Here is a 20,283-nt window from a genome sequence, read left to right as displayed (position 1 = left end):
AACGTCCGACCACCAGGAAAAACAGGCGACCATAAACTCTCTCTCAGTCAGAACTCTAATAGAAACACTCGTCATGTCTATATTTATCTTGCCATGTCAGTCGAGATTGATTTGTCTTGAAATCCAACATAATTTGTACAAAAAAAAACGTTAAGCGCTGTCGAGATTAAGTGTTCTGACTTGTTCCTGCTGCAGATAAAACTCCACTTTACTTGGACTTTTAGAAGTAAACGAGTTGTATTTTTTTTTTGCTTTCTTTTGTTTTAAGCCTGAAATCGCTGGTTCAGAGGGATTTTTTTTTGTTGCCGATTCTCCATCGTGACCAACCTGAAGACACGTCTTTTCCATTCTGTCGAGACTCGAACGACTGAGTACTGATTTATACCGATGCATTCTATTTAATGATTCGTCTTTCGATGGCGTCAACGTTCGACTGTATGAACCTCTTTTCTTCTTCGGGTGGGGGGTCATAATGTTTTTGTTGTTTCATTGTTTTAATTCCCAGAAACTCTTTAGAAAAATGTTGCAATAAATCAAGATGGTTCTAAAAACCGACAGACTGTTTGTATTTATTACTGAATGCTGTTACAGGAAACGCAGAAGAGTGGTTGGGTACTTTTGAATTTGACCGAATCATCCTCCCGCTGTACAAAAATGACAGGCTGCCAATAGCGCTGCCATCTTGGCGTGGGTTGCGGTGGGGTATCAAGTTCCCGCCCAAACACCCGCCTGATTCAATGACTGGCAGAGCTCAAGTCTCGAACATTTTGTCACACCAGCTTTTTATAGCATCAAAAAACATTTAGTGTGATTCAGCGTGATGACAGCAACCTCAAATATCAGAAACCATCTTTGGGAGAAATGTATTTGATGTTTTTTGATTGGCCCGTGTAGCGTTACATCGTCACGTGAAGCAATGTGGCCCAAAAATACTTTTTCCTGTAAGCTAACGGTGTGAAAGAATTGTTTTTGGGCGTCACAAACCCCCCAAGATTATTTATTTGACAGTCATAAATTAAGCAATGTAGTCCAATAACATTGGGAAGTAGAAGAGCTGCAAGATTAAATCATTTTACCCCTATTTAAGTTAGCTGGGCGCTCTGTTGGCGGAAGTTTCTCGTGCACTCACTCGATGAGCCCCACAACGCAGAAGATCCGGTATTTTAGAACTATTTTGGCTTCAAAATGCCACTGAGCAGCTTTGAACCAACACTGAATCCAGATTTAATGTAACTTCCTTGGCTTCACTCTTATGGAGCTGTCAGTTTGTCCATCTTTAGATCCAGTTAATAGGACAGCCATGTTGTTTGGTTTTTTGGTCCCCCACTTTGGTCCAGACTGACATATCTCAACAAAAATGGTGTGGATTACGATTAAAGTAAGGACCAGTGTCAATGGTAAGGTCGAGCACCAAAAGGTCAAACTTTCCACTTTCTCTCAACATCTACAAGTTCATTTTGTGCAGATATTCATGGTTCCTGGATGATGTATCCTGAATTTTGAATTTATCATAGCGCTGGATAGGGCGCCACTCAGCGTTTCTTCCAGATTTGCTCAGTTGCCACTCAAGATATTGCAATGAGAAACTGTGCATATAACCAGGAAGTAAACCCAGAATCTAGAGAACATTTGGTAAGTGTGCTAAGCTAAGGTAAGTGGGTTATCATGGTAAACATTATTCCTGTTAAACATCAACATGATTGCTTTTTCACTGTCAGCGCTTTTAGCATGCTAGCATTAGCATTTAGCCCAAAGCACCTCTGTGCTTTATATAGACTGAATCACTGTGACCTTGTGCTGACAACAGTCACTTCAATGTGCGGTTGATTTGCAATGTGAAATCAGGAAACTTTATAGATCTGTTGTTATTTTTAGCCATAACTTTAACATTTTAAAATATACAGTGAAATACGGGGGTCTGACCTGTATTTCATGTAGCATTTTGCTTTGCTAGCATCTTCCCAACAGCGACTTCTTGGACTAAGAAGTGAGAGTGTTCATCTAAACATGCAGAAAATAGACGTATGTAAATTGCATATAAGCTAGAGCTTTTGTTTTTGTAAACATACACTGTTTTCCTCGTCATGTTTTTTAAAGAAATGAACCCTCTTGCTGGTGAAGTCGACAGTCGGCCGTGTCAGACTCCCCAAATTAGACGACGGGGCGTGACTGTTCAGTTTTTTGAGGTGACACGTTGAAACGCAGAGACTTTCCTCCTCTCCTCGGGAGACTGACAGGAAACAGAGCGCGACATAATGTATGCGCTGATCGAAAAAAACAAAAAAAAAACACTCCTGAATACTCTGACAAAAGCTAATTAAAAGTGTGTGTTCACTGTGATGGAAAACTTAGCTCGGAGACTCACTTAGTGTCACTTTTCACGCGACTGATCCCTGATCAATCCGGCTGTTAGGATCTTGTGTTCCGTGCATGTTCAATGAGAATCACCGGGTCTTAGGTTCGGAGTCAGGGGGCGTCACTTTGATCCTGACCTAAACCTCCAAATCCAAACCCCCTCTACATTGCAGCACAAATCCATCACATCACCACATCACATGTCCTCTTGCACACAGAGCAGCTGTAGCTAAGTTTAGCCTCCATCAGGTCACGGTGGAATATTCAGCCTCGAGAGAAACACTGCTGGTGTTTTAACAACCATACGAGAGGATTTGACATCGTGTGGGTACAGATTAAAAAACACTCTCCGGTTTCCAAAAAGGCGTGAGTCTGTTTTTTTTTTTTGTTTTTTTTTTGCGAGTAGCCTGTGCAATGAATTCTGAACTAGTGCAACTCTAAAACAAACACACCCACACACACAAACGCTCGCACACACACTTATCTCTGAGTGCGAGCCAGCATCCTCTCGGAGATCATAACTCACTGCAAAATGCGGAGAATGCTGCAAGAACTTGTAAGGGCGCAATAAAGCGGTGCTGTTTGCATATTGATGCTCGTGTGTGTGTGTGTGTGTGTCAGGCAGACAGTAGCGCTCGACATTAATCAGACGCCTGTAAACACGTCCGACAACTCGGAGCCTGATACCGAAAACAAATCCTCTCCTTTTATTATTTCTCTCTCGCCCACGCCGCCTCCTCCTATCTCTGCATAAAAATAATAACGTGACATCAATCTGCATGATTTTGAAGCAGGTCGTTATGAGGTTAACTGCCTCCCAAAAGGGCACGGCTCGCTGCTTTGCTCCTGCTTTTGACGCTTGTAACATCTTTGACAGCTTGGCAAAACTTCCTCGGGGTTTGACACGAACCTCCGCCGAGCTGTGTCTGTGTTTCTATTCTCGGGTACAGATAGGTGCCCTGGAATCTTGAATCGCAGACTATAGCAGCTGTATTTACCCATGAGTTCATCCGCCGGGATAGACACCGAAAGCCCTGCCAGGCTGCCCGGTCGTTGTCCGTGTATGTTGGATGCATATATTTGGGCGATACTCCCTCCCGGACGGAGGGAGGCAGGGAAAGGGCAGCCGACGAACACAAAGCCAGGACATCATAGGAACAGACAGGAGGCTTGGATGGAGCAAGGGCCAAAAAAAAGGGGGGGGAGGTTCAGGGGAATGTGAGTGTGTGTGGATGGATGTTGGGGGTGGTTGTTAAACTTCCCGTCGTCCTGTCACATGCAGACAGAGCAGGACAACAACACAGATGGAGAGACCACAACTGAGGACGCACTTTAATCTTCTTCTCCCTTCATTTCCTACTTCTGTCATCCTCTTTTCTAGCTCTCCTTGTCAAACGTTCTCTTGTGCATCTTGTTCGCTTTCGTCTGACTTCCTGCCTCGCTGCTGCTTCCTCGCAGCTTGCCGACAAAGCTTTTTTCTCTGGAGCTAATCCTCTTTCCTTTTCTCTTCAATCTCTGGTTTTCTTCCTCTTATCTTTTGGATGGATACCTACTCCCTCCTCTACAGTTCCTCCCAAAGGACTGGACTTCTTTCCGGCTTCCAGCGGCTGCGCTCCCAGAGAAAGATGTGTGATGTCGTCCTCGAGGCCGGCGGTGTATCCTTCCCGTGTCATCGCGCCCTTTTGGCCAGTTCCAGCGAGTATTTTTGGGCTCTGTTCGGAGAGACTACCGTGGAGAGATTAGCAGACTCCATTAGCCTTCCGGCGCTAACACCTGAGGGTTTAGAAGCCATTCTGGACTTCCTGTATTCGGGCTGGCTCAGCGTGTCACCGCCGACACTTCCTGTCGTCTTGGAGGCAGCGAGGTACTTGCAGGTGGAGCCGGCTGTGTCGATATGCGAGCAGTTTATCACTGATGGTTTGAGCGCCGAGAACTGTTGTTGCTATGCTAACCTAGCCGAGCATTACGCCCTCGCAGATGCACTCGAAGCTGCCAATCAAACCATCGCCATGGAGATGGGGATGCTACTACAAGAGAGCAGGGACGACCTCCTCAGGCTGAATATCCAGTCACTGATGGCGGTGCTGGATGCTGACGAGATACCAGGTATCAAGGAAGTGCAGCTCATAAAGCTGGCTCTGGATTGGCTCAATGAGAACGGGCCCCTCCCTCTCCTGAAATCAAATCTTCTACTGAGTCGCCTGCGCTTCGGATTGGTCGCCCCGTCGGACCTCGCTGATCTCAGTCGAGCCCACAAAGCCATGGCCACACCTCTGATCAGAAGTCAGCTGACACGAGTGCTGGAGTACCATGAACTGGGTTCAGCTCAGCCAATCAGACAGAGCAGACAGACCACGCTCAGGGCGTCGCCCAATCGTGTGCTGCTGGTTGGCGGAGGATCCAGCCCCGATTGGCCCGAACAGCAGATGCTGGCGTTTGATACCCGAAGCAGGAAGTTTTCATCTCTGTGCTCGAGTCTCCCGCTGCGATTGAGAAATCACTGTGTGTGCTCGGTGGGAGGTTTCCTCTTTGTGATCGGAGGCGAACAAGTAAAAGACGGAGAGGAGGATGGGAAAAAGTCTGTCACCGTGGAAACATCCAACCAGGTGTGGCGATACGATCCTCGCTTCAACTGCTGGGTGAAGGTGGAGTCCATGCTGGAGAGACGGGCGCAGTTCACCTGCTGCGTGGTCGAGGACGTCATTTACGCCATCGGGGGTCGACACACACGAAAAGACACCAACACACAAACCTCTGTAGCTTCTGTTGAGTTTTACGACATGGCGTCAGCAGCGTGGAGGAGAGGAGCGACGATGCCCCGCCCTCTTTACGGCCACGCTTCAACCGTGCTTGACAACAACATCTATGTGTCCGGAGGTCTGCCAGGAAACAACCATGAAAGTAACCAAAGTCAAAACCAAGGTGACCACAGAGAAAGCAGCAGGGAAGTCATGTCCTGGGATCTGAAAGGAAGAGCGTGGGAAAAGCGAGCGTCCATGTCCATCGCCAGGTTCAGCCACCGCCTTGCAACCGCCCACGGACACATCTACGCCCTGCTGGGAATGTACGAGCCCTTCTGCGACATCGAACGGTACGATTCACAGGCGGACCACTGGACCCGCCTTCGACCACTTCTCATCGGCTCCTACAACTACGGGATGGTGTCAATGCCGTCTGGGAATCTGTTGGCCTTCGGAGGGAGGAGATGGAGCGACGGACAGGAAGTGATAGTGAAGAGTGTGTTGGAGTACGATACGAGGCGAGATCGCTGGAGGGAGATCTGTCAGCTCCCCAGACCTCTCACTGGGACCGAGTGCACTCTGCTGCCTCTGCCCGACTAAAGGTCACCTATTTAAAGAAAATCTTAACATGAGTGAGACAATTTCACAACAGAGTCTCCGAATAGTTGATGGCGTGACAACATCGTGAATTGTACCCCCTCAATTTGAACGTGTTTGTCACATAAACAATCTAAGTTTAGGAATCTAAAGGTTTTGGGTTTCAGCCATGAAAGACAAAAAGGAGGACAACAACCCTAAGAGTAGAAGTCCTTTCATTTTAGAATTGTTCCATTTAGACGGAGCCAAGCTAGCTGTTTACCCTGTTTCTAGTCTTTATGCTGAGCTAAGCTAACGTGCTAGTTGTTCTAGCTGACGGAGAGAGTGATGAGATCTTCTCATCTAAGTCTTGGCAAGAAAGTGAAAAAGTGTAGTGACAAAAGGTTGGAAAATTCATTGAGAAACTCATATAAACAAAATTACACAGGTTAAAGGGGTATTTAATTGCTTTTTGTTGTAGTTTTTTTGAGTATTTGATCAAAAACACCTGCAGATTGTTGAAAAGAACTGCCACAGAAAAAGATTTTTGGTAAAACATTTGGCTGTTGGAAGCCAGTTATTACGAGATAACAGTAGAATAATCTTAAAGTCCCATTACCACTTGTGAGAAGTGAGATACGTGGCGTTTACTGATTGATATTCCTGTGACCGAACCGGTAAAAGAGGAGAAATCAACCAAGAGCTAAGGACGGAGATAAAAAAAAAGGGGGATTTCTGAGAACAAGTAGAGGAGAGGTAAAGAGATTTAGTGGGCAGAAGGTAATTCCTGTGCAGATTAAATTTCCTGAAGAGGCTGAGCCAGACTGTGGAGGAGGCTATCACACGTAAGAGGGAACAGAGAAGAGGTCGAAACAGGAGATAAGGTGAGGAAGGTGGAGGAGGACATCTTTCAAAGTGAAAACAACAGAAAAGCCAAGTTTAATATTTCATAGAAGTTGTAGGTAAAAGTTCTATGCATGTGACATTCCTGTCGATCGACTAGCGATGAATAATTTACGCTTTCTAAAAGATAGAGAAACAGAAGCAAACCAAAGACATTGAGTGACCTTTTTATGTCTGTCTGGTTTTTCTTGTTTCATCCTTTTCCATCTACGCTGGCCACCAAATGGACAAAATAGGTTGGAGCTGCATAGTAGAAGAAGCATTAGCAGGAAATCATATGCATGATTTGTGGGTAATAGCGAGGTAACCTGCTAGGAGTTCATTATTCATGGACTACTTCCATTTAATCCTGAACGCGTCCTTGTGCTGTTGGCATAAACATTATTTATTTAACAGGTTTGGAGCTGATGTCGGATTTAAAATTAATTGGGTGTCTCCCTGTATCCGGAAGTGATTTCTTGTTCTGCTCTCGGGAAGAACAGAAGGTATACGTGCAGTTCAGACACCTTCAGATAGCTTATATACAAATCAAAGACTTTTTCAGTTGACTATTATTGTAAAAGCAGTGATTGATTTCTTTTTGCAGCAGTTTACAATTAAACATTCCGATTGGTATGTATGTATGACAAATTCTGATCATGAACCACTGAAAACTAATCTGATAAAGCATTTATTCAATTACTATTGAGAACCAATAAAACTGAATTGTTAAAGTGATTAGCGCTGGTGTCTTTTTGCCTGATCTACAGTTGAATAATTGAAACAAAATAGAATCTAGCTCAAGTTTTCTGCGTTACTTTACGAGCTGCTTTATCGTAGAAAAAGATTTTGTTTAGCTTACGTTAGCTAACGTCTCTAAATAGCCAGATTAGCTAAAACAAGGTAACCATGCTGCTGAAAGTATTAACAATTAGGCCTCTGTGTGTTTTGATGACAATGTAAATCTTTAAGATCACATTTAATGAATTCATACTGCTTCTCTTCACATTTCATTTGATCTTTTTCTAGTGTAGAAATCATCAATCATCAATGTGCTGTGTTAAACGTCACTAACATCAACATGGCCACCAACCCGGCAAAGAAAAGGTACTAAAAAAAGACACAAATCACAATAAATCTCCTCATATTGACAACTGCAGTTACGTTAAAGTGTAGTTTGTCAGGTTTTGTGAGCTGCTAATATTCAGGAGAAGCTCTACAAGGTTTAAATGACTGTTTTGGTGACAGTTGACATCATACTGGCTGTGTAGCCCTGATATTTAGGTATCTTTCACTGATGATTTATTTGGTTAAAATATCTAATCTCCTGACTTTTCTTTCTGATCTCTAGCATAGAGTTTGTTGTACAATACGTTCGGCCTGCTGTAGAGTAGCCAGGTTCTCATCCAAATGTAATTCAAATAATAACCAAATCAGCAAAAGGAAATGCAAATCAATTTGTGTCTATTAATACCACTATTACTACTATTACAGCTACTACTTTATCCAATACTGTTATGTAAAGGAGTTGGTTTATCAAGATAAACAGCTGTTGAGTCAGTGACATTATATCAATATGAGGAGTGCACGACGATTGAAAACAACATAGAAAACGTGATGAAAATTTGCCTTTTCTACGTGTTTAATATATTAATTCAGGGGAACGACATGGCCTCCTCGTTGCTCCACACAGATCAGATGCCCTTTATCTTCACGCCGCTTACTCAGGAAATCTGTTGTCGTGTTTCGGTTTTTATCCACCCCAGCCGAGTGGAAACATCAAATTCAAAGTGCTTCTGAATTTACAGCGTTTCCAATCCGATGTTATTTTCAGCGCAAATTGAAAACGTGCATTAAAACAGGTGGATGCAAAACACCAAATGTGACAAACGCTGCGACTGAAACCAACTGCGGCTGTCAGATTATCCTCCCGCAGGAGAGTTGTTTGAGTTTTTCCTCAGCTGTGATTGTAGCGTGAAGGCACACGGGCGGGGATTAGAACCGGTCAGCCGGGAGACGGAACGTGGACTCTCTCTGTTGACAGAGACGGCGCTGCAGCTGTTGCCGGTGCTCATCATCCCTCCCCGTCCCAACGGCCTCGTCTCCTCTCCCCATCGAAAAAAACAAAAAAAAAAAAAACCACAAACACACCTTCATCCAAATGACCACACTTTATTGATCCAACCCCCATCTTGTCTTCCGAAAACAGAACACGCAGAATGATCACGTAAAATAAATACCGTCATTTTTGTTAATAACCATAATTTATAGATCGAACATTAAACAATCTTTACTCAAAAAAAAAAAAAAAACCTGATAGAATTAGAGAACATTATCCGAGACACTTAGTATGCACTCTGTAAAGAGAGATCTACTGTATCTAAAGATTTTCAAACACAAAAACAGAAAAAGGAATATTGTGTTTATCTACAACAAAGACATGCTACTACAACCAACCACGGGCGGCAGCATAGAAAGAGCATTCAAAAACTGTGTTTGCTGTTCGGTGTTTATTGGTCGTGTGTGCATGTGTGTGTGTTTGTCTGTATCTGTGTGTACGATTGCTTTCATAGATTTGTGCGGTGTGTCTCTGAGTATTAAGTCATTTGCCAGCAGCGTACAAATAACAAACTAATATATCTTTATTAGATCCATATTTCAAATCTTATGTAAATATTTCCTCATATTCTCTATGTGGCATGCAGGATACAGAGAGCCTCCGAGGGAAGAATCCACCCCGAGAAAACTTTTAACACCGTTTTCATAAAAGGTAATCAATCAAGGACGTTCGGGAAGAGTTGTTGTGTGGCGCCTCTCTCTCTCTCTCTCTCTCTTTCTCTCTCTCTACGAGGACCAGAACAACCTTTATTGTAGTTGCCATGGCAACCAGGTGACTGTGTCTCAGGTGCTTATGTGAGGAGGAACCATGAGTAAAAGTCAAAGGGGGGAAAAAAAGAAAACAGGTGAAGAAACAGAAGTATGGAGGGCCGTAGGTGCCAAAATTAAGAATAAATAAATAAATAATTAAATGAATAAAATGCTCCATAAATAAATGATAAGCTGTTAAAAGCACAAAAAATCATAATAATAGTAAATGTAGGCATACATTAATTCATAAAACGTGACATTATTTTATATTATTTCTGTTTTTATTTGATTCTTTATTCATTTGCCTTTGAATCTGTTTATTTTCCCGTTTTAATTCATAAATCTTTCCATTTATTTACTTAAGTTCTGTATTTTTTTTCGATGTCACATGTAAGTAAATATGTAAATAAATACGTAAATAGCTAAAAATGAATACACTGTAAGGCAAATTAATTAAATAGGGGGAATGAAACAAGGTAAACAGATACAGAAGCATATCAAAAAACAGACATATGTATTAATGCCACATTTTATTAATGCCTACATTTATTTTCAGTATTCTTTGGTGCATTTAATGGCTTTTAAACTGCGAGACAAGCGTCCCACAGTGGTATTGATGTTGTCTACTGGTGAAAATGAATTAAGAACATGACAGAGAAACTGGCTTCATCTCAGTTTTGTGCAAACATAACAAAAAAAATACAACAACCTGGGCTCGTTCGCTGTTTGAAAATAGTGTTAAAGTGTTTTTTTTAGGGTGGACTTTTCCTTTAAACCGGTCCTATATTCCAGGAGTGTGCATGCTTCAGGTCCAGCCCAGCACAGTACGTAATTCTACCAAACCAGCACGAACAAAAGTCTCTAAAACTAGATAGAAACTGCGACTAGTTGTGTTTAAAAAAAAGACTTGTGCTAATTGTTCTCTGCTGTAACACCAACTGTACAGAAAATATCATCATAGACATCAAGTATAAGGCTTGATAGGATACAATATGTTGGCTATTAGGCTGTCTATGAGACACTGTGCAGTCAGTATAAACATGGCACAACAAGCAGGATGAAATGCTGTTAATGAAGATACTATTCTGAGACCTCTGTCCGCGTGAGGAGGGAGCACGCTGATGTCCGACGGAGGTTTTTGTGGCGTATCAAAGAGCACAAAAGCTGACATGTAATACTTAAGAATCGGAGCATCGTCCGCCCCCGAGCCCGCTGGAGTGGCATAACCAATCAGCTCGTCGATCGATGTGACATGATAGCCACGCGGGCGTCTCCTCAGAAAGCTGTCACGTTGCACTTGTACACAGCGGCTGCTGAAAGCGTATCGGGATGAGAAGTCAAGTCGTCCATCACTGATCGCAACCGACTCTTTCCAGAAACCAGGAGAGCAACTTAAGCGTGTGTGAGAGTGAGTGTGTGTGTGAGTGTTTTTGTGGCACTCGTCAGACGTGGGTCTCGATGTAGGAGTGTGTGTGAGACAGCGAGGGGGTGAGGGGGGGCGGGCCGGGGTCGGGTTCAGCGGTCGAGTCTGGCTCCTGAGAGAACAGCTCCTGATAGGCTCTTTTCCACTCCTGGAAGTCTGCCGACGACAGCTGGGGATTGGCCAACAGCCTGTCAATCAGCGCTAGCTCCCCCTCCCTGTCCTATGAGGGATGCAGAAACACAGGAGGGTCTCCGTCACTTCTTTAATTTCTTTTTTTTTTTAGAAATTTAAACGACTAAGCTTTTAGGACGCAGACACACGAGAAGCAAGACACACACTTAAGGGGATACACTAAGTTTTGGGGGGAGATTTCACACTTGTCGTTGTTCCTGGTGGATTATTTGTTCTAATATTTAATACATAAATCACCTCTTACAACTACTCTAAAGCTTAATGGTAAGTAAGGACACTTTTGTAAAGGGTTCGGAAGTAGTAGCACATGGCATTATGAAGATATGAAGCATTAACTGGAACAATGTTGGGTTGCCAGGTTGTAAAAAATGCCCTTGGGTGTTCGAGCAAAGACTGTTTGATCTCATTCTGGAAAACGGCCAAAAGCCATTAAAATGGTAAATGGACTGAATTTATGTAGCACTTTCTTGGTCTTATCGACCGCTCAGAGTGCTTTACAACACAACACAATTGTTAACAACACACAAATATTTAGAAATAATTTGATAGACTTACTAAAACTGTGAGGCTTTATTAAAATATTTTGTTAAGAATTGTTACATCTTGCCCACTAATCAACTCTAAAAACATCCACATTTGGGGATTTGGATTCCTTTTTTTAATAACAAAAGGTTATTTTACGGGTTTCTAAATCTACTAAACTATTTCAAACTGAAGCTAAAACAGGGCCGCTCTCTGGAACATGAAAAACTGACGTTTTGGAGATACAAACAAAGTTTTCACAGGACAGCAGAGAGTGAAGACTTATAAAAGCCTATTTCCACCAATGTGACCGGAAAAGAAACAAACAAATATGGATTCACAAATAGTGAAATTGTTGAGGAATTGAGGAATTGTATAATATCAAACTATGTTTCTGATTATTTCGTCAAACTAAGTCATTAATTTGAGATACTAATTCATTATTTTGAGATACAATAACATTACTTTGGGATACTAAGTCATTAACTTGAGAAATTTAGTCCTTATGTTGAGATACTAACGCTTTATTTTGGATACTAACTCGTTATTTTGAGACAGAAAGTCATTAATTTGAGGCACTAAGTAATTATTTGGGGATATTAAGTCATATATTTGACAAAGTAAGTCATTATTTTGAGAAGTCATTAATTTGGGATGCTAATTACTTTTTTTAAGATACTTTGTCAAAAAAAATTATTATGATTCTTCAATACAAAGTCATTATTTTAAAATACTAAGTCCTTATTTTGAGAAACGTTCTCATCCTAATGATTAACATGATATTTTTTTAGTCATCACATTGGCACAAATGGGCTTCCATACATATCGTATGGTTTGTTAGGTAGTAAGAAACACACTGTTAATTAATGACTTACTATAAGTGCAGACTTGATGGCTTGAGTTGTTCTTCATGGCTTATTATTGATCTATGAAGCATAAGTAAGAATTAGCAAATTATAAAACTGATCATTAGTAAGTATAAACAGTGTCTTAAGAGTGAAGTTAAGATGAAATATGTCCTTTATTTTCACGAGAACTGAGTGTTAATGTGACATTGTTGAGCGGGTCAACGTAAGAAACAGTCAGACTTACACTACTGATATTTCAAGGCTGCATTATGTGAAAAAAACAACACATTTGGATTAATAAAATGTGCGTTTTCTAACTTTAAGAAGCTAATTGTCCTTATTTGGATTGACCAAAAATAAAATGATCTAATATGCATCACCGCGGCTATAAAGAGCTCGGTGCACGTCTACGTTTGTCATCTCGACTGTGGCTCGTTTCAGTACAATTCTGATGCATAAAGATACAGAGGAAATATCAATGTCTTTGTTGTTTCCACAGCAACCGCTGCAGATGAGTCGCTGCCGCCTGAACTCAAACACAAATACAACCTGATTTAAGGTCCACCGAGGTCACGGGGATGGATTTGATGTCTACTGAGTGCTCTCATTCTTTGACAGAGGAACATTTCATCCAAACTCCCCCCCCCCTAAAAAAAAACCTTGTGTATTCCTTTAAGTAAGACGCCAGACAGAGAACAAACATATAAGCTCCTCCACCCAACCTGTAAACCAGCAGACACGGGCAGCCAAAAGCCACAGACCTTCGATAACGAGCTAGAAGAAGCGACCCCAACGCCCTCGCCAACCATCCCCGCCCACCAACACGGAGGAAGCAACAAAGATACAAACTCCAAGACAAGAAAAAAAACACAAAAACAAAAACAGCCACAGCAAAAGAGCCATTCACAGGCACCCAGCCCAGAGACATAACCACTGCTCACACAGCAAACAGCCACAGATGGCTGCTTAACAGACCTCAAAACCAAAAACCGAGGAGACAGACTGGGACAGATGACGGCACTCAAACTAACAAGACAGAGACAGTTTCCAAACGTGTGTGTGTGTGCGTGTGTGTGTTCATGTTCATGTTTTCAAGGTGTATCAGAGTGAAAAAATGCACATGAACGGTTCACAGCCTCCCTCCGGAGAAATAATTAGCAGTTAACGTTTCATCCATTTCACCCCCCTGGCTCACCTTTAATGTGGCGAGGGGCATTCGTGTGTGGATGTGATTATTGTAACCCAACGGGCCAAGACGAGAAAATACACCGTGAGAAAGGTCATTCTCTCAGTCCCACGGTAGACGAGAGGAAACAGAGGATTTTTATCTGAAAGTGGCGTTCGGCAAATGTTAGTAGCAACACCAAGTGAAGTTGTACGAGAGAATGCCGACCTCATCCAGACTAACGCATTTGTTACTCTAAAGGTTGGAGGAAGGGTTTGTGAAAATTGCACCGCGTTGGTCTAAAAGAATGGGCACAGAAGAGTGGGATCAGAGTTATGACTCAGGTATACTGCGGTTTAAAGTTACAATCCTTAATATTTCATGAAATCGAGTCCTGTTTTTGTTTTTGTCGCGTCAAATACATTTTGACTGATGATATTTCCATTTTCTGCCACTTTACACTTCCTCTCCACTACGTGTATCTGATATTTTTTGTTACTAGTTACTTTTTTACAGATGATTCAGTGTTTATGGGCTATCAACGGTAGCGCGTCATCCAATCAGATTGTGTTGCTGACGGATCGCTGCTGCAGTCAGGCTGATAAACAGGAGTGGAGATAAATCCACAATTTATTCCTGAAGGTTAAAACGTTTATCTCTGAGCTCTCCTCCAGTAATCGACTCCATATCAGAGCAGAATCTGATGCGACGTTTTTTTGTTTTGTTTTGATAGAGAGCCCCCTGGTGGCAGAAGTTAGATATGGTACATTTAAATAAATAGGTGATCTAAAGCGATAAAAAGAAGGTCTTTTTAATCTCATCTTGATTTTATAAGTGTCACACTGGTGAAACACGATTGTTTTCTTTCCAAAGAACTCAGGAATTGCTTTATTTTTGTTGCCAAGACCGGCGCTGACAGCAATTGTTCATCCAAAATTGTGTCTACGAAGCTCGACAACTAAGATTTACAGCTCAGCTCTGAATTTTAAAGCAGGTAATGAAAGAAGAAGGAGCAGCCACCTCCAACTCTTCCTCCTGTTAGCGTGTCCTTCGCTAGTCATGATTTCTGACCGACTTCTTTATCATAAAAACGTGAGTTTGTCCGGCTGAATTATGATACTCTGCTCCTCTGTCATGTTTCTGAGAAAAGCTTTGCTGTAGTTTGAAACCTCACTTGGTGTCACCAAATCATCCAGGTCGAAAATGTTTAGAATTGTAACTTTTCAAAAAAACAAACCTTACAAGGAAAAAAGAAAAAAGAGCTGAAATATATTTTAACCCTTTATGTGTGTGTATGATATCGATGTGTATGCGCTTTTATGCAAACATTTTTCCTTTCTGTGCGTATTTGTGTGAACCAACCTTCAGCGTGGACGTCAGTATGCGGAGGCGGTGCAGGCGGTCGTTGAGCTGAGGGTCGGCGGCCCGTCGCAGGAAGGACTGCCTGAACTCGGACTGATCTTTGCCCTCCGACCCGCGGCCGAGAGGACACACCCCGCCCTGCTCGCAGGCCCGGAACAGGTCGCCCAGGGACGCGCCCTCGCTGCCGCCTTCGCACAGCCGGGGAGAAAACACAGTCGCGCAGTTAATGATGATTTAAAGCCCTCGTACACTCTGAAGATATGAAGTAAAAGAGCTGTCAGACAGTTGAGTTACCACTGGAGGACAGCAGCGCACACACACACCTCAACACGTGTACGATGCCGGATAATGACTCCTATTAGTCACAGGGAGATTATTAATGATGATAAAGTCCTGCTCGCTCTTTCCTGTCAGCCTCGGGGATTCTTCTCCACTCAGTTTTATTTCCTTCCGACGAAATTAAAAGAGGCCTGACGTGATGATTATTCTTACACTTCATTGCTGGATGTCTTTGTCTCTCCCGCTCTTATTTACTATTTCAGCTTGTCACTTTCCTGTCTGGACACCGCTGGGCTCACCTTGGCAACCGGCGCACCACATCGTCTCATTAGCCTCATTAGACGACTGTTCGACTCGAGTGTGTGTGTGTGTGAGAGACTTTAAACGCAGATGATTTAAATGGAAATGTGTCTGCCTGAGAGCGTTTTTTATTTCTGGCACACGTACTGACGTCAACGTCTTCACCTCGAACGGAAAGAATCTTTTTTTTTTTTTTTTTTTATATTCCGGTCTCTGGTGGCTGTCATTCAATGTGAGCCACATTTCTTCCTCCCTGCTCTTACCTAACATCCAACATCCACCCACCCACGCACACACACACACACACACACACACACACTACAGTGCAACATGTATCTGCTGCTCTGCGCCGTTTCACCTCTCGCCCGTGTCCACGTGTTTTCTTCACGCGTGTTCCCCGGCTTGCAACTCACCGTTGCGTGTTTGCTGTTCTTCTTTCGCAGGGGGCGTGAGGAGTGTGTGTAGGTTGCTGTCTCGTGGCAGCGTGAAGCTGCGGGGTTTCCCTCCCTGGGTTGCCATAGGAATCAGCCTCTGCATCGCCATGGGCAACGGGACATTCCTCTGTGCAGGAAGAGTGTAGACGGCTCCGGCCATCATGGTACCGCCGCCCGGGCCGGGCTCGGCGAAGACGGCGTCCTCTGTAGCGAAAAGAGAGAGCGCAAGGCGAGGGAGAACAAACATCAATACGTTACTTATTTTAACAGAACATAAAGTGCTCCACATATGTATCAGATATTCAGTGTCTAACCTCTCCAGCAATTATGATTGGTCTTTAATTATCAATATTTTGATAATCGACTCATATTTCCTGGTTCCAGCATCTTAAATGTAAAGATTTGTGTTTTTTTGTCACTTATAAATATAACTGAAGAGTTACTTTGGGAAATGTAACTTTGACATTTTAAAGACGCATCACTTTGTTTGGAAAACACCCTCACAAACGCGGTAAAAGCTGTGAAACAATCTGAGTTCCTCGTAGAGTATTCATGTACAGAACTGTGGTTCTGTATGTGATTCGCTGTGCGTTACCGAGCGGTCCGGTTTGAAGGTAGTGCAGTCCGGCCTCGGTCAGCGGTGTCTCGATCAGGTCCTGCCAGGAGCGTCTCTGCGACGAGGAGGAGCGGCCCGGAGACCCCGTCTCACTGCTGCCCCCCGCAGGGCTGGAGCGGTACTACAGGTGACAACAAACGACAAAACAGAAGCATCTCTCAGCAAAATCGCTATTTCATTTATGTTTTTTTGGAGAGTGAACAGAGGAGAGAAGAGCCGTAGCCATCCTCGGAAAAGAAAAAAAATCTCCTGGCCTGACAGATATGAGTCGTAAATACTCAGGCGTGTGAGAGCTGACCAATCAGAGCAGACAGGGCTTTTCAAAAAGGGGGACTTTAAGAGACATAATACAGTGTAATCGGGCCTTTAGTTGTTGAGACATCTTGCTTTGAACTGACACTTACCTCCACAGGATCACATCTGTACTGCACGTCGCTGCTGCTGCTGCCCCCTGGCTTCCTCCCGCTGTGCGTGGTGCCTCCCCCGAGAGGACCGGGGTGGTACTGCGGCTCGGCGGCCACCATGGGGGGGTCGCCGCACAGGAAGTCCTCCTGGGAAGAGCGAGAGCGAGACGTCTCCGTTGAGGACAGACGAGTGGTCCGGCCTTCTATGTAGGCACTCATCTGACGGGGAGAGGGGAGAGTGAAAACCTGGCAGACGAGGAACTGATCGACCGGTCTCATTCAAAACGTAGTGACACACGCAGATGTCTTCCAAAGGTGGGGGGGGGGGGGGCAGGGTGATTGTTGAAGGAAGACGTGAGAGAAAAGGAAGAAGAAGAGTGTTCGGGAGCGAGGAAGGAACGAGCGTTCGTCGAAAAAAACACAGGAGACTCGTCATTACGAGGACTATTATCTTAACAAGTTAGCAGCCTGAGAAAGGTGTTGTAAAAGCTGTTGTTGTTCTCGCTTTTTCATTTTCATCGCGGGCTAAAAAAACACACACACACGCCCAAAGACAAAGACATTTAATGTGGAGCAAAGCAGCAGGAGGGACGATTATAGCATCAATTATACCAATTTTAGCCCGACCGCTCCCTGTAGGCTAAATTGGCGATAACTTTAACAGCTGAAATGGACTGCGGAGGAGCACCCAGCGTGATTCTCAGCCTTCATGAGTGTGTGATACAGTCATGTGTGTGTGTGTGCGTGTGTGTGACTCACTGATGGAGGCCGTGGGTAGGTATCATATGGAGGTGGGGGACTGTCCTGTTTGGGGCTGGAGGTGGTGTCATCCTCATGCTCACTCTCACTCCAGTAATCTGCGGGAAACCCACACAAAGACGGTCAGAAACCACCGAATCTATCTACGAATGCAAAAAGGAACGTGAATATCAGCGCGTTATTAGGTAATCTCCCGGCGAACCCCTCACCCTGCTCCTGGCGTATCCTCTCCCGCTCGGCGTAGCCCACGGCGGCCATGTTGAGACGACTCAGCCATCTAGCAGGAGGGGAGGATTCGTATTCATGGTTTCACGACATTAAACACAAAAGAAGTGGAGAAAGAAAAAAGAAAGAAAGAAATGAAGACACACGGCAAGGCAAATGAACCAAGCACTCCCTCCAGATATCACGACCGACCCGAAGGAAATGCATAATGAAAAACAGCACGACATCACCGCTGAGCACATTCAGAGAAAACGGCTTGAATTCACAGATTTGATTGCACTCCTACGAATTCATCAGTCATCAGTGTGACAGACACACAGAAATAATTAATGAGAATTAATGCAGAGGAACCAGAGATACCACTTTTTCCTCCCTGTCAAAACCTGGTGCCTACATTACCCACAGTGCACCTCACCCCACAACAGTTCCATTGGAGATTTAGGGTAAATTGTGCTTAAGTAGAGATGAGGCATCAGCTCAGGGAGGGTTTGTTAGGTAACTTATTTCTATCTCCACAACGACAGATGTTTATCATTTTGAAATTGCAGTCCTCAGCCGCAGAGCGATGTCACCGAAAGCTAAGCTAACAAAGCGTCCCGTGTCCCTATTTGTAACCAGCACACAAGCAGGCAGTTTCATGTTATCAGTACAAAAATAATCCTCGCCGCCCACGGATCGTAATCCACTCCCTCGTTGTTAAATCCGCGCACAAACAACCTGGACTGTTTAGATGGTGTCACTCTGTGTCCGTATCTCGTGTGTGTGATCATGTAGCGTGTGACGCCCTGTCGCTGATCGGCCATGAGGTGTGGAAACCACGACGGCGAGACTCCCGAATACAGGACAGGAAGTTGAGACGCCTGAGCAGCACAGCGATCCGACAACTCTGAAAGTCGTGCAGTGTGACCGAGGCACAAGGCTTTGTGTTTCACTGTCGCTGTGTGTTGCAGGTTTTACTCTTCTTCTCCAGATCTCGATCAAAATTTGGGAAAACTGGTTTATTTGCTGTCTTGCAAAGAGTTAGATGACAAGATTGATACCACTTGAATCCGCCTAGCTTAGCTTAGCATTAAGACTACCCTTAGCAAAAAGTAGTTTATTCAAGTGTACTACAAGTATACTTATTTTATACTAAAACTGAAGCAGTATACTTGAAGTGTACTTTTTATATGCTACATTTTATATACTTAAGAAAAGTATAGTGAAGTATACTTGGCTTATACTGAAAAGTATAAAGAATAGTCTAAGACTAAGTACATTAATACTTAGACTTACACTTTAATACTAAAGCTTATACTTGTACTTTAGTATACTGTAACACCCCTTGTGGACAGTGGCGCAAAGACTCTTGGGTATTCTGTTGTTGTTGGTGTCATTATGGTTTGTGAATGTGTTTGTGAATAAGATGATGTGTAAGACGGTTGCGGGTTAATTCACATCCTTGTTATGTGGTTAAATTGTGTCGAATTAACAAAGATGATAAAAATGTTGGCACCGTGAGTGAAGGGGTGTTTTCCAGGAGAAACTTCCCATCTGTTAAACTGTGAGGATGTATAATAATAAATGGAAAATCTGTTACTGGACCTTGCCACATTATAAGTATTATTTTAATCTAAGTACAGAAGAAGGTCGAGTCCTTGAGTTGTGCTTACATATAATTTAGCGGAATAAAAATGTTTTTCAGTACACACATTTGCTTTGAGGTGTTACTCCTGTTATAAACTTACATGTTAATAAACTAAAATGTGGAATACAAGTATATACTTAGTACACTAGTAGTATATAGATGAGTGTACTTGTTGTATACTTGAAAGTAACTAAACTTCTGTAAACTTAAAATGATTTTATAAAGTATACTTAAAGTATACTTCTATAAACTTAAAATGTTCCAATTTAGTCCGAAGAAGTATTAAATTAGTATACTTTCTAGTATGCTACAAGTACATGGTCCATAGTATACTTGTCATACTTATACTTATACTCAAGCATACTTAATAAAATGAACTTCAAGTATACTACTTTTTGCTAAGGGTAGACAACACCCGTGTCTGTTTGTTGGTTTGTCAGCAGGATGACACGAAAACTATGGACAGATTTCCATGAAACCTGGAGTGAGTCTCAGTCCAGAATTGACCCCATTAACTAATTAATTTTTCTCTGCTGTCAGTATTCATGCTAAGCTAAGCTAACTGGCTGCATCTTCGCATTCAACTCTTGGCAAGAAAGTGAACTTTTTTCCAGAAATCTCAAATGTATTCTTTAATAAGTATATAAGAAAAGGTCTTAATGAGTCTTCTCTTCTTTTTGACAAAGCAATACAACCAATTATATG

The 20,283-nt window shown here is 43.0% G+C and overlaps 2 protein-coding genes across 4 annotated transcripts in view; one reads left to right on the top strand and one right to left on the bottom strand.

Annotated features, from left to right (window-relative positions):
* The window catches only part of cnksr2a (connector enhancer of kinase suppressor of Ras 2a), a 76,642-nt gene that overhangs the window by 10,469 nt on the left and 45,890 nt on the right, over nucleotides 1–20,283 (bottom strand). The window contains exons 18-25 of one of the 3 annotated variants that reach the window (XM_030397800.1): nucleotides 17,936–18,003; nucleotides 17,727–17,824; nucleotides 16,968–17,186; nucleotides 16,543–16,684; nucleotides 15,927–16,151; nucleotides 14,935–15,122; nucleotides 12,435–12,485; nucleotides 10,931–11,065 (exon numbers count right to left, since the gene is read on the bottom strand). In XM_030397800.1, coding sequence (XP_030253660.1) covers nucleotides 12,468–12,485; nucleotides 14,935–15,122; nucleotides 15,927–16,151; nucleotides 16,543–16,684; nucleotides 16,968–17,186; nucleotides 17,727–17,824; nucleotides 17,936–18,003 — 958 coding nt within the window. In that variant the 3' untranslated portion in view covers nucleotides 10,931–11,065; nucleotides 12,435–12,467. Of the gene's footprint in view, nucleotides 1–8,710; nucleotides 11,066–12,434; nucleotides 12,486–14,934; nucleotides 15,123–15,926; nucleotides 16,152–16,542; nucleotides 16,685–16,967; nucleotides 17,187–17,726; nucleotides 17,825–17,935; nucleotides 18,004–20,283 lie in introns of those variants that run through there. The other 2 variants (XM_030397798.1, XM_030397799.1) reach the window with 2 other exon arrangements.
* Nucleotides 3,153–6,700, top strand: klhl34 (kelch-like family member 34). Its single transcript, XM_030397801.1, has one exon. The coding sequence runs from the start codon at nucleotides 3,897–3,899 to the stop codon at nucleotides 5,694–5,696; it is 1,800 nt and encodes a 599-aa protein (XP_030253661.1). The 5' UTR covers nucleotides 3,153–3,896; the 3' UTR covers nucleotides 5,697–6,700.

This window comes from Sparus aurata, chromosome 19 (assembly GCF_900880675.1).
Source record: "Sparus aurata chromosome 19, fSpaAur1.1, whole genome shotgun sequence".
Taxonomy (NCBI): Eukaryota; Metazoa; Chordata; class Actinopteri; order Spariformes; family Sparidae; genus Sparus; species Sparus aurata.
The sequence above is the reverse complement of the archived record's forward strand: the minus strand, read 5'-3'. Positions and strand labels throughout refer to the sequence as shown.